Consider the following 15,314-nt stretch of genomic DNA (forward strand, 5'->3'; position numbering starts at 1 on the left):
GCTTCGGTAGCCCGACGACCTGCACGCGAAGTCGAGCACTCTACGGTAGCACAGTTTAAGGAGGACCAATACCGCACAATCTCGGTCCCTACGCAGACTGATCCTAGTGGTCATCCACCAAGGATGGTTTGTAAACTTCTTTAATAATGTAATGTGAGGAAATGAAAAAAATAAACAAATAAATGCAGTAAGTAAATATAATTTGAAGGAAGTTTACGAAGGTCAGGCATTCATTATATTTTTGGGATATGCCTCCCCCCCGAAAAAAAAGGAAGTATTAATTTCGAAAATGCATTTAATTGTGAAAAACTTATACCAGTCACAGTAACATCTTTAGTGTAATGGAAACCATAAATGAGGTGAAGCATACTGAGGAAATACTTTTATTTATTCAATTATTTAGAGGCAATGACCAAATTAAAAACAAAATCAAGAGGCACATAAGACAATGTTTTTTAGAATTTTGCAGGAAAAAAAAAGAGACGATAGAACGAATTTAAATTTAAGTGTAATATTCTTTAGATAAAATTAAATAATTCAGATGAAATTAAAAGAATGAGATGTTGCTAAACTTTCCTTTTTCTCAAATCTCAGTTTTATTTTAACATATTTTTGAAACAGATGATGCAATTGAAAATTACACGGTATAAAGCAGAATACAAAAGTACATAAGGAAATTTAAGCACATACAAAATTCTGCTATACAAATCAGCAATTTAACAAAATAAAATAATCTATTAAGGACTTCTATTGCCTGTCTAACTAAAGAACTCCCCTCGCTAATAGACTAGAGCATGGTCAGTGACCGTGTTAACTCTGGTCGGAGAAAGAAGCATCAGAAGCTCCAACTCTTTGAACTGTTCATTGTCTCGTTTACATACAGTAACATGTCAGCTTTAGACTGTTTGGCGGCGAGAGGTGTTTTTTAGTACACGGGCAGTACACTAATTCATGCTCATCACGTATCTCTGTTACCTAAAATAATATATACTACTCTATGTATCACTTTAATTCTCTGTATAAACAAACTTGGCTTTTGGGCAAGTACATCTTGGCTTTTGGGCATCTGTACAAAATGTAGCACTCCTGTCTTGAGACAGACTGCTTTTTTGACGTCATGTGATTGCTTTCGAGTAGCTGATGGCGATGCCCAAAAAACCTATCTGACTTTGAGAGAGGTCATCAATTTCCTTCTATGCATCTACTTCTCTGATGATAGAACTGTTGAGTAAATTAGATAAATTGAACTTAGCTGAAGGAGTTTGATTGATTCGCTTTATGTTTTTATACCTCTTTCTGCATTAACTCTTCCAGGGGCAATGGGAGAAAAATTGTTCGACTTATTTTAACAATATGGATGGGTGGTCTAATGTAAACAATAACAAGCGTCCTTAAACCGGAAGAAATTTAGAAAATTTCCGGTGTAATCCCTCCGCTTATGTTATGACTACGAGGCGATGTGTGAACAAGCCTAATATTCTATGCAGTTTTGTTATTGTAATTTGGGTTCAAATCTAAACATAATTGCACCATTAATAAGAGCTTCCAGAAATGTATTGATTCTCAGAAGTCGTAAGGCCAAAAAAAATTTTGGAAATTTAATATCTCATTATGAATAATTCTCAAAGTTTGCCATGTTTTGTATTTTATCCCTTATTTGGCTACATTTGAATAAAATGTCGCCAAAAATATCTTTTTAAGTTAGCCTAATTAGAAAATATTCTAATGATTATAATATTAATATGATAATGCTGAAGTTTAAAGGCTGAAAGAAAGAACTTGGTACATGTGAAATACTGCAAAAGATATGATGCAATAATATGATGGGGCGTTTTTTCAATCTGCGGCGTAAAAATATATCGGAAGCAGTAACCCGGAAGTCTTGAAAGAGCAATTTTACCACTAGCGCCTCCACCCTTAGCTTTACACGATCACCCATCCATAAACCACTGAAATAAAAAAACTTTTATCTTTTAACCAGCGTTGTTTTTGATCAACCACTTTTTATTTTGAAAAATGTGAAGATAAAAAGCTAATAGCTCCATCGTGTATACACACATACGAACACCATAATTGTCTTTGCATTCTTTGACTTAACTTTGAACAAAATTTTCTGTCCTGCAAATGGTTAAGACTTAACCAACTGATTGATTTTTTTAACCTTCATGCAAGAGTAGTTTGGTTGGTAGCTAGAGAAAAATACTATACATTCATATAACAAACTATTTGGCATGTTGCCATTCTATTTGTGGTAAAAATATGCATAAACTATGTACAGATATTATGCATAAAATAACAACAAAAACATGCAATACATTCTGGATCTGATTGAGAGATCTTCCACAATACCAATAAAATGATTTGAATAAATTTTATATATATATGTATAAGACTTAAAAAATTTAGTATATAGATCTGTTAACATTCTTTTATTAGACAGAGAAGTCTAGAAGGTGGAAGAAAGAAATCGAACACATTTACTTTATTCAAATTACTGATATCTAAAAGTGATTTTCGTAAGGCCAGAAAAAGAGTTAAGCAAGGTGGATTGATTCACTATGTTTCTATATACTTTATGACATTATCGAGAGATTTATTTTTTGCCAACATAATTAGGTTGGTAGTTTAACGAATAAAAACATAAAACTATGTGGCCTGTTGCCATCTCTTTTGTGATAAAATATGCATAAATTACGCACGGATCCATATAAAATCACAATAAAGGCATCCACTCTATTGTGGAGTTGATTGGGTGATCTTCCATTACCGATCACAATAAAATGATTTAAATAAAATATATAAATGGGTTTAAAAAAGTTAAGTCAAATTGCTAACTGTTTACATCCTTTCACTGGATTTCGAAATCCGGCGGATCAAAAACATCAAATGCATTCACTTTATGCAAATAATAGAATGATAAAAGAACTAGATTATTTGAAGGATTTGGGAAGAAAATTTTTCTCTGTTCTTTCTAAATTCCATCGTTTTTTTTAAACCTATATAAAGAAAGGGTGATTGGTAGATTGACAGATATTCCATTCGCTCAAATAAAACTATTTGGTGTAATGCAATTTTATTTGTGGTAAAAATATGCATACATTATGTACACCTGTACAAAAAAATAACAGCAAAAGTATACATCCTATAATGAAGCAGATTGGGAGACCTTCCACTGCAGATCACAAAAAAGGGGAGGAAAAAAAATAGATTTGAGAAAATTTTATAAACTGCATTTATTTTTGCATACAGATCTAACATAATTTTACAAGACTTAGAAATCCACTGTGTGGAAAATATCAGATTTACTGAAGGACTAAAGCAACGAGATTCTCAACGTTTATAAAACTATCTGGCGTGTTGCCATTTCATCTGTGGTTAAAATATGCATAAATTATGTACACACATCAATAAAATAACAACAAAGGATATCCGCTGGAGCAGATAGGGAGATCATCCGTTACAGATCACAATAAAATAATTAACGTACTCTCTATACATAAAACAAACAAAACAAAAGCAACAAGTGTAGAATTGAAGACAAATGCAGGTGGACGGACTAGTCACATTCTCCGGGTGTGAGGATCTCAGTGGGGACGACTGTGGGGCGATTGAGGACATACATGCTGTAGAAGTAATAGCTGAATCCGGCTGCCGTGAATACAGTTATTGCTAGCCAAGCATTGTAGCTCATGATGATGAGCATGAGTAGATAGCCCATAGTGACCTGGACCATGTACAGTAAGGCATGGATGGCATGGATTCTGAATCTGCAACATCAATTGAAAGTATTATAATTAGAAATGCACAAAATAAGTTTCAGCCAAATCTAATGGACAATTACAGTATCTTTTAATTGTTTATTTTTTTTCTTTATTATTTCCAATTCTAGGAAATTCTCACCTGAATCAGAGAATCTGATTTCCCCCAGATATTTATTTTTTCAATTATTTAACCTTTAAATTGCCTAAAAAGGCCTCCATAAGTGATACAATCAAAATCGATTCCTGATTGGTCATAACGTCACACGTGCTAAACAGAAAAGAGGCATCTCTATCCGCTAAGGCTATTTTTCAATACTCTTTTAGTTTTGATATCACTTATATCGTATGATGTTGTTGTTGTTAATTTACGTCGCACTAGAGCTGCACAATGGGCTATTGGCGACGGTCTGGGAAACATCCCGGTGGATGATCCGAAGACATGCCATCACAATTTTGATCCTCTGCGGAGGGGATGGCACCCCCGCTTCGGTAGCCCGACCACCTGCGCGCGAAGTCGAGCACTTTACGGCAGCACAGTTTAACGAGGATCAATACCGCACACCCTCGGTCCCTACGCAGACTGATCCGAGTGGTCACCCACCCGCACACTGACCGTAGCCAGTGATGCTTGACTTCGGTGATCTGCTGGGAACCGTGTCTTAACGATCAGTCCACTGCGGGACCTTATATCGTATGAACATCCATTGTATATTATTAGTAAAAATTTTGCCACTGAAATTTACAATTTTTAGAGTGTGTGCAAAATGGGAGGAAGATTTTTATAACTTCAAACTGTTTATTTATCACTAAAATAGCTTAAGAAATTATTATGTAGCGCTTCACAGCGAATCAACATTTCTTTTCGGCTGAAATCAGTGGTGTTGGAAGTTCGAAGAATATATTATTTTACTCCTCTTATTTTTAAGTGAAAATAACGCTCCATTACAGCCTAATTACTCAATTAAAATCAGGTGCACATTGGATAGAAATAGATATAGGGTGGAAGATTTTATTATTCGGTATCGCATTAAAAAAAATCAGTGTTTTTAAAAATCTAGTCCATAGAAAAATAACATCCATCAACGTTACAGTCTATGGGCTAATGCTCAAAAATTCAGGTAATGTAATTTAATTTCGCCTTATTTTATTTTATTTATTTATTTTAAATTAATTTTCATTGCTATTAAGGATATCTTTTTGAGTAAATAATTTATTAATGCAGTTTATTTCTTCTCTTTTTTTTACTACGCATTAAATATTTAAAAACACATTAACGCTCGCATCTAATTATTCTTTGAGTCAATAGGAATTTCGCTATAATTAGAAATTATTTTTAAATTTATAAATTTTAATTCCTCTTTCTGCTAACTATTTGTCAATGCTTGCCAAGAACAATTCTAATATAGTAAAATTAATGCCTTATAAATTTTTAACGAATTATTTTTTAATAAAATAGTAATAGGTGAAGAAATCACCGAAAACGAATCAACACTTCCAAGAATAATCCATTGAAACATATTTCTGCCCATTATCAACATCGCCACAATCTAGGTGCTTATACTTAAAATTTCCCTTAATGGAATTTAATTTAACCACATAATGTTAACGAATATTGTTAAGCTAGATGTTTTTGTTTCACTAAAGCTAAATAATTAAAAAAAAAAAAACCTATATAACGGAAGCAAGAAAGTAATGGCTTTCAAACCACAACGATTGATTGGATTGATTGTAAACGAACGGTAGATGAGCACGGGTGACGTCAGTTTGTGAATTATCACGTGACTCCCCGTTTCAGAGGAAAACGAAAGTCAGCATTTTTTGCTTAAGGGGGTTCAGTACCTAAAAACCTTCAAAAAATCGAATTTGAGATTTTGATCAATAATTAAACTAGAAACTATTAGCTTTCTAACGATATATTGCTTTTGTTTGAAATCCACGTAGAAGTGCACTTAATCTTAATTTAAAAAATGTAAACAAACCGAAAACACCCATGCCACGCCCACTTTTGACAGACGATTTCGTAAACATTATAATGTCCATTATTTTTTGCATGTGCTATTACCAAGTCATTAAAAAAAATTTTATAATTTCAACTTTACAATATCTTTAGTTGATTGCAACTTTAACTGGATTGTTTGTTCTTTATTTCCATGCGATTTTCGAGAATTTTGAATATAAAACTGAGATTTACATTAGTTTGATTTGTTAAGTCTATTTTTGTTTTGTTCTTTTATTATACTGTTATTAGGTCATTATTTTTACGTTTTTTTTATTCTTCATTACGTTTTTGTTTACTTACGTAAAAGAGAAGAAAATAAAGTACTGAAATGCAAAAAAAACATTGCTTATGGACCAGGATTGTTTTGAAGCTGTCATTACCGGCATAGATTAGGAATTTCGTTTACATTATTCGAATTTACCTTGGACCGGATTTTTTTTTCTCCCTAATTTCTAGTTACATTATTTTGATTTTTTTTTAAATGTTCTTTACATAATATTTCTAATTTTGAAGTAAATTCTTATTTACAGTTCTTTGTTAATTATTTCTGTGCTTAGAATGTTTTTCTTAAAATATGCATTTTCTTAGATTTTTTTTGTAATATAGTTATTTTTTTTAGCAAAAATACTTTTAACTCACTTAAATTTGAGCAAAACATCTTGGTAAGGACTTGAATATTAAATTTTCATGAATAAAATTTATGGGTGATTTATGAATTATACAATATTATAATTATCGCATTCAGTTTGATCATTTTAAGGGCTTTTTATTCGCTCAAAAAGTGAGGAGAGTATAGTATAAAGACCTATTTTTCAATCAAATAAAAGAAACATTCAAGAGTAATTTGTTTGAAATGTAAGCAGTACGAGATTTATAACTTAGAAACAATTTGATTTTTGAATTTAAATTTTAAATATTGTTGGTAGTCTAATATTTACGCTTTAAATGCGAATAACTCAAAACTATGTTTTTTTTGCTTCAATGTACCTTTTCTTGAAAACTATTGATCACAACACTTTGATATTTGATTTAAAAAGTTCCTTTAGTACTGTAGTTTGTGCTGAAGTGAGCAGTTTTTTAAGAGAAACTTAATTTTTTTTTAAATTCAAAATTTTCGGATGAAAATGTGAAGCTTTTAAAATTTTCTGACATGCTGCGTAATTTATTTTTTTAAAATTTCTTTTAATTCACTAAATTAAAAAAAGTTCACTTCAGTATAATCTAGAATATCTATTACATACACAAAAAAAATTCAAAGCTCTAACTACGATACTTTTTTTAAAAAGGTACATCGAAATATGCCATTTTAACATTGTCAACATAGGAGGTACCGAACCCCCTTAAAATAACTTAATAATTAGCACTCTTAGAAAAGTAATAAAATGTTTTCTGGGAGTTTTAAGGGATACTATATGCATAATTATTTAAAAAAAAAATGAATGTAATTGTCCGTTATGATACGAAGCATGGCTGAATCATTTAATGTTTTGAGATGATTTAAAACATTAAATGAATATTAAAAAGTTAACATTACTGACTACTCGTTCTTCGTCCCGGAAGATACCGGAAGTGTTGCTCATTTAATGTTCCCTGTGGGCACCTGCGAACCTAAATCACGGAGACGAGCAACACACGCCACAGGTGCCTCCACAGGGGAGTAAAAAAAAATTAATAAAAAAAATTCCGTTAAAAAATCTTAATTATAAAAATAACACACAATATTAAAAATTTCTATAAGTGTTTAAGTATTTCTGTTTTATGTACCCAATTTATAAAGGAAAAAGAATAAAATTAAAAAAAAAAAAAAAATTGCATGAAATTTTTTGCATGAATCTATGTGTAGCTTATTATTATTACACTTAAAAGAAATTAAAATACGTCTCACAGTAGTCAGCAAAAAAAAAAAAAAAAAAAAAAAAAAAAGTCAGAGGCTGGTCTTGTGAAAACACAGGTGGGAACAATGAACGCTGAGTTAAGTAAGGTGTGTGTTATGAAAGATAGAGAAGCTGGTAACTTGCGTCACCGAACTAAAAACGAATAGCCACTTTCAAAAAGTTGTTTCCTTTTTAGATTAAGGGGACTCTAAAAGAACAAGTGTTCCAGAAAGCTTTGTAACAAAAAAGCTATAAATAACGCGATTTTAACAAACAATGAAAAGGAATAAATCTTTCAGTTTCCTACACAAATTTGTTTTCTCAAATTAGGAACAGCCACTTGTCATAGATTTAATCTTCTCCGAATGCATCCGTTTCCGTTATTTAGGGAAATAACTTTCAATATTTAAAGTTATGAAGTTTATTCAAAAGAGAAAGAAAATGACTTCTTTCTTTCAACAACGCAGTTTCTAAGTTCTTAATACGCCATATTTTCAGAATAAATATTTAAATTTATTAAAAAGTTAAATTATTTATATGAGCAAAAAAAGAAAAAAAAAAATGCGTTTACGGCGTGTACAATTAAAGTTTTTCTCTTCATAACTGATGTTAAACACAAAAACAGAGAACATTTTGTTAATCGTGTCTAAATGAAAGGATACCCGCATTTGAAGAATAATAAACTATATATATATAAATAAAAAAACAACAACTTAGGAATACAAAATGAGTGACATAATTAGAAACAAATGAAAAGTAATTTTACTTGTAAACAAGACTTAAATCATTATATCAGTTCAAATAGGATAATATTTAAGGATCCAAAGTTTCGTGACCAATGGTTTGACTGAGGCAAAAAGGCCAGCATTGCGCACAAGCCGCTTTTATTTCTCAGGCAAGCTAGAACTGAAGTTAAGTAGGCTTAAGTAGGCAACTGAGGATCGTTCCTTTAAAAAATCAGTACCTTTAACCACTGCATCGCCTCGGGTCAAACATTTTTTTAAAAATAATATTACATTTCATTATTTAATTATATTTCTTTCAGCTATCTACGACTTAAGGATTAAAAGAGCACCAGGTTCTGATTCAAATATAAACATTTATATTTTAACGTATTTTGGTAATATTTAATATAAAAAATGGAACACTCGCGCTACCATAGTTTTTTTCTCTTTTAGAAGAACAGAACATCCTCTTTAAAACAGCGTTAGGCATAAATGGTCCAGCTTTAATTTCTTTTAAATATACTTATTGGGGGTATAAGCCCATTGTTGCACACATCTATTTAAATAGCCACTATTAATAGAATTGATTTTTCATTATTAATATTAATTATATTCATGTTTTTATATTCTTCGGGTGTGTGATGCAGTTGTGACGCAACCTATTACCAGTTACGCATACGTGTCCAACTAATAACATTTTTTAAAACAACTTCTGATTTAAAATTGACTCGAATACAAATATTTATATATATATAAAAAAAAACATAAATAAATAAAAAAAATGAAAGAAGCAAACAATTTTTAATTTAAAATCCCATACTTTTATATGGTTCTTTCTATTCTTTCAAATGGAGAAGTTGTTGCCTCAAAAACAATAAATCAAACGCTATCTTTCAAGAAAAATAATTCAGATTACTAACATACTGTCAATTATTCATAGCAGTCAGCATTTCATTTTCACGAATCATTTAAAAATGTCGTACATGGCGGGCGGACAAGCGTTATTTATTTTCCTTCCTTTAGCAAAATTACAAAACTTTAAACACGAGATAAAATCATTAATGTCGTTAACAAGGTATTTAAAAAAACTTGAAGAACATTTATTTTTTGAAATGAACAAGAAATAAAAATATATTTTTTGAGGAAAAACCCATATCTATGCGAAGTGACTTCACGCTTTTCTTCGACAAATTGTAATATTTATTGATATTTGCAAAATCATCATAGAAACTTTATAAGTCTTCTAATTTTTTTTATCTAAATCTTAGTTCAGAGACATGGCGTGAGCGGATGTTCGGGGTTATATGCCTAAGAAAAAAGGGCACTGGAAGGAACAGAAATTAAGTCACTATTAATTTATTTTTATAAAAATTAAAGTAATTATAAAACCTTGAATACCATGTTAAAATTTATGTTTCTGTAAACGCGAGGGCAAGTAATGTTATGCTAAAATAATCTACCATTTCAACTAATATAATCTTAATTTCTTTTTTTAAAATTGAAGAACAGTTCAATTTTAATTATCCTTATTATTATTTATTTATTTATTTTTTGAAAATCATATTTTACACGCCATAAATTATTTAGCTTGAATCCAGTATTAAACTGTTAAAACAAATAATTTCATTATAGGATTAATAGTAATAGATTAATTCAGATAATGTTAGCCGCCAATTAAATGCCCATTCGTATAGCGGAAAATTAACGGACTAAAAATAACAAATGGCTATTAAAAAATTATCGGATTTTACGCCAGAACACATTTCAAATAGGTTTAACTTAGATGCCATCGAAGCTATCTGAAAGATTGCATAACAATCTTTGGGTTGGGAAGCGTCAACGAACAGACAGTGATGACCACTAGCTTTGAGAAATACTTAAAAAGAAATGCCTTGCATTATTAATATAAAATTTTTTTTAATGCATAAAAATGTTCTAATTTTGAAAAAGAGACGCGGTGATTAAGTAGATAGAGCATTCGTTATCCAATGAGGTCACCTAGGTTTGAATCTCACCGGTGGTCAGTTGATAGAAATTCTGCTTCCGGCTCTTCAGCTGTGCTGACGTAAAAATATTTTTAATAAAAGACATGTGTTAGAATCCCCTTGCCGTCGGGTTAGACGTGGGTTGTTTACGTGGTTTTCCTCTTCATGTAACGCAAATGCGGTTTAGCTCTATCAAAAAGTAATTTACGAAGGCTATTTTCTCCCAGAGCTTGATCCAGAAGTACACTTATCTTCCGGGTCGTGTTCAAAATTACAAATATGGAGTTTAACATTGTTAGTCGTTCACTTAGAATTGTTCAATGCCTGTCATAAAATAAATTTTTTTAAAAGTGGCCACTGTTAAAAATGATATAATATGCCACTGGCTGGAAGTAAAATTTACTAATTTTGTCCTATACCTCTCTGCATGCCACTGTCATGGCTGAATGAAGTGACCCATGCAGCGATATGTTTAGTTTACGTGGTACAGAATACAAAAGGTAACACAACATTTGACTAAATAAAGTGTAACAGAAATAAGTGAACTCGAAAAGTTTTTTTTTGTTCAAGAAAAAGAATGCATTCAGGTATTTGATCGTCATGTTCGTGTGGTTATCATGAATTGGAACCGTTAAGGTCAACAGAATTTAAACATTAAAAAAAAAAAAGCAGTCGTTTAATATATGACTCTTATTTGCTTCCAAGTGAGCTTGACATTGAAATTGACCGAGGAAGAGTCGGTCTGCCGATTCCTTATTTTACTACAGTTGTTTATATTCACGTTTAAAAATGCAAAAAAAAAAAAAAAAAAAACTGAGAAAATATGAAATACAGAGGAACTTAGAATGTTTGAATTGAACAGTATTGTATTAGTATCGTAAGTTTGTATTTGTAACGGAATTTTATATTCTATTATAAATTAGCTTACTTTTGTTTCCTTTTTAAGTTCTAAAAAAACAGGGGAAAAAAAACTCATGAAATAAAACACCAGTAAACGCTATTTCTTTTCGTTAAATATAAATTATTCATTTGTTATAATTATAAAATTAATAATTTGTGAGACTTAAGGTTTTCAAATAAAATGTGGTAATTATCAGTAATTATTCAGTAATCATTCTTTTACTACACTAATGAATGCATACAAGATGGTGGATGAAGTAGTCTATTACTTTTAACTATAACCATTTACTTCTTGACCATAAACCACACGTTCACCTAAGATAAGAATTTAGAAAGTTGTGTCACTCATTGAAGATGTTTCACATTTAATTTGTGAGTTCATCATAAAAAAAAAACTTTTAAATACATAATTTCTTTGAAATTTTCTTGAAAACGAAGGAATAAATTCCTGTCGCTATAATGAAGTGAACAGTTTAATTTGGTCGTTTTAAAGAACATTCAAATAACATAACCCACATAGTAGTAGTAGTTCATTTACGTCACACTAGAGCTGCACAATGGGCTATTGGCGACGGTCTGGGAAACATCCCTGAGGATGATCCGAAGACATGCCATCACAATTTTGATCCTCTGCAGAGGGGATGGCACCCCCGCTTCGGTAGCCCGACGACCTGCACGTGAAGTCGAGCACTTTACGGTAGCACAGTTTAACGAGGACCAATACCGCACACTCTCGGTCCCTACGCAGACTGATCCAAGTGGGTCACCCACCCGCACACTGACCGCAGCCAGTGATGCTTGACTTCGGTGATCTGCTGAGAACCGTGTCTTAACGATCAGTCCACTGCGGGACCATAACCCACATAGAGAAATAGCTTATAATAGCTTATAATTGGCTTATAAAGCCGGGCTAGTATCTGTAGTTTTTTCTAAGTGTTTTTCCTTTCTGTTAATATATGGCATATGACATATTATAAACTGTTTTAAATCCAATTAAATGTTTGAAAAGAATGAAAAACCGTACATTTTTTGTCTCTTTTCATCCATTGATTAAAATAAAACGTCTGTTGTGTTCTAAGCTCATTCCGTAATGATGAATATTTGTTATATTAAGCTTTTCTGTTTACAAAAATACAAAAACTACTTAGAAAATTGTTAGAAGCTTTTTAAATTTTCAAGATATTCAAATTGGATTTTTTCATTCATTGCCAAATGCGATGTACTACAAAATTATGAATATTTCTTTTTTTAAAATTTTTTCGCGCATGAAAGAACTAATTTAAATGCTTTTTAACGAATTTTTTTTCAAGTTTAAAAATAATAATTTTGTAATTCATTAAATATTATTCCGAAAATTTTGTATAATTTTATTAAAAACTTATAAAGTGATAGCAAAAAAAAATGTCCACATAACCATAAATATTCTAGTTACGTAAACGAAATTTTATGTAATATCTAATTGTAAATGACAATCAAAGCAATCGATGCCAGTTAAAAGGTTATTGATATGTATTCTGTCATAGGGTGTTCAAAAATACTTGCTTCAGTTCGTAATATAATGGTCTCTTAAACCTTTGAACTTTATGATAAGTATGAGAGATCGCATGCATTAAATCGAATTTTGTATTTTGTCATTTAAAATTGCATACTTTAAAACGAAGGAAGCATTTGTATGCTTACACTTCATTTTTTTTCGATAATTATGAAATATAAATAAATATTCAGTAAAAATTAGTTTTTACGAGGAATTATGTTTGGATAAAATAATTTTATAATTATGAGCACACATTTTTCGATTCACTTAAAAAGTTGTTGATATCTAATGTAATAAGCAAAAATGAAATAACATTCAGAGGATCTCTCAGTAGACGACATTCATAGCACACTATTTTTCAAGATATTTCGTAACTATTTACAAGGAACAGCCAGCTATCGCAAAATCAAATCACATGCTTACAAGAAGCACCTGCGCAGATTGACTCAGCGGTATTTACCATAACGCTTCAATAGCAGTAGACAATGTCGACGGTGATTTTTTTTTTTCTTCAAAAAAGAGTTTTGCTACCATTAAGCTGGATCAAATGATTTCATATCGTGATATGGACTTAACGACCTTTGAGAACTGTCACAACGGTTGGAGAAGTTCTACGATCAACTAAAAACGGTTGGAGGTCAACAAGATAAGCTTCTCTTACGGCTTAAACGCACTTTTTTCAATTCACACGAATTTATCCCCCCCCCCTTCATGCAGAATTTTTTATGAAACATATTCTTCCTATTTTTCTTTTTTTTTTTTTGCTTTCCTAGGATACCTAGGATGGTTCAGGGCAGAGTTGGCCAAAAATGTAATCGATTACATTTTTTGATTACAGTAATCAATTACTTGTAATCATGATTACAATTTTCAAAAATTTTGATTACAGCTGTAATCATGATTACAATATTGATTACAGTAATCAATTACTTGTAATCGTGATTACAAAGCTTGATTACAGCTGTAATCATGATTACATAGTCGATTACAGTAATCAATTACTTGTAATCATGATTACAATTTTCAAAAAATTTTGATTACAGCTGTAATCATGATTACAATTTTGATTACAGTAATCAATTACTTGTAATCATGATTCCAAGTAATTGCGATTACAAGTAATCACAACAAAAACGATTACAAGTAATTATGATTACAAGTAATCAAAATATATGATTACATGTAATTTGATTACATGTAATTTGATTACATGTAATCATGATTACATGTAATCTAATTACACGATTACAAGACTATTGTATTCTTATAAATGATTATATTTTACAGTAGATAGTAGAATGTATTTTATAATGATACATTTTGCACGTATTAACATGTACTGCATTTTGCACGTATTTGTATACGTACAAATGAATGTAACTGAAATGTATGTACATATGATTTTATCTAGTATGTTCAGACATTTTAGTATCACACACATGTACATACACTTATATTGTAGGTATAAAATATATGTACGTATGTATATAGATAATAATTACGTATGTATGTGCAAACAATGTAGGCATGTACATTTATACACAATGAATATATGCATTTTATGCAAATATTTGTGTAAGTAAAATGTATATCTATGTTCATGTACGCATGTATATACAAGTACTTGTGTTTGTACGAACATACATACATTGTCTGTACAATGTATGTCCCATGCATGTATGTGTGTATGTATTTATGCATGTATTTATGAACAGTACAATATATGTATGCATGTACAATATAGGTATATCTGTAGGATGTACAATATATGTATGTATACATGTACATGATATGCATTTCCAGTGTATTTATGTACATGTATATAATATGTTCATGTTCAATGTAAGTATCCAAATATGCATAATACATTTGTGAACTATTGTACGTACATTAGGCGTATTTATATTTCACATATATTCATACATGCATTTGACATGCATAACGTACGTACACACATTTGAGATGCATATATTGTACAGATGAATATACATATAGCGTACAGATGTATATTCATATAGCGTACAGATGTATATTCATATAATGTACATATGATGAAATGAACATATAATGTTCATATAATGTACATATGTGTGTACATATACAGTACGTATGTGCATAAATATATTGGGCATAATTCTTTCGTACAAATTTTACATGTGTACATGCATGCTATCCCTATCTATGCATATGGTGCAATGTATATATGTACAATGAATGTATCCACACATGTACAATACACGTATGTTCCATGTATGCATATCCATATGTACTATATATGCACGTGCAATACATGAATGTATGTACATACATTGTACATGCGTACATACATTACACGTATACATATGTACATTACATTTATGTCTAAATATGTGTACAATGCAATAAATAAAATGCATGTAAGTTAACTTTTAATGACTCAAGCAAGTTAAATGACAAAATCAAACGATATTTAAATTTAGTTTTCAGCTTTAATTGTTCTATATCATTTTGAAATTCTCTGAATAAAAAATTATTTTCAGGTATTTTAATGAAATGT

The 15,314-nt window shown here is 30.6% G+C and overlaps 1 protein-coding gene across 1 annotated transcript in view; it reads right to left on the reverse strand.

Annotated features, from left to right (window-relative positions):
* Window positions 1–369: 369 nt before the first annotated feature.
* LOC107439220 (high affinity copper uptake protein 1) overlaps window positions 370–15,314 on the reverse strand; it is a 28,387-nt gene continuing 13,442 nt past the window's right edge. The window contains exon 3 of the mRNA XM_016051737.4: window positions 370–3,767. Within this exon, the coding sequence (XP_015907223.1) occupies window positions 3,557–3,767 (211 nt within the window). The 3' untranslated portion in view covers window positions 370–3,556. The remainder of the gene's footprint in view (window positions 3,768–15,314) is intronic.

Source organism: Parasteatoda tepidariorum, chromosome 4, assembly GCF_982258835.1.
Source record: "Parasteatoda tepidariorum strain Cologne lab strain chromosome 4, Ptep-v5.0, whole genome shotgun sequence".
Lineage (NCBI taxonomy): Eukaryota > Metazoa > Arthropoda > Arachnida > Araneae > Theridiidae > Parasteatoda > Parasteatoda tepidariorum.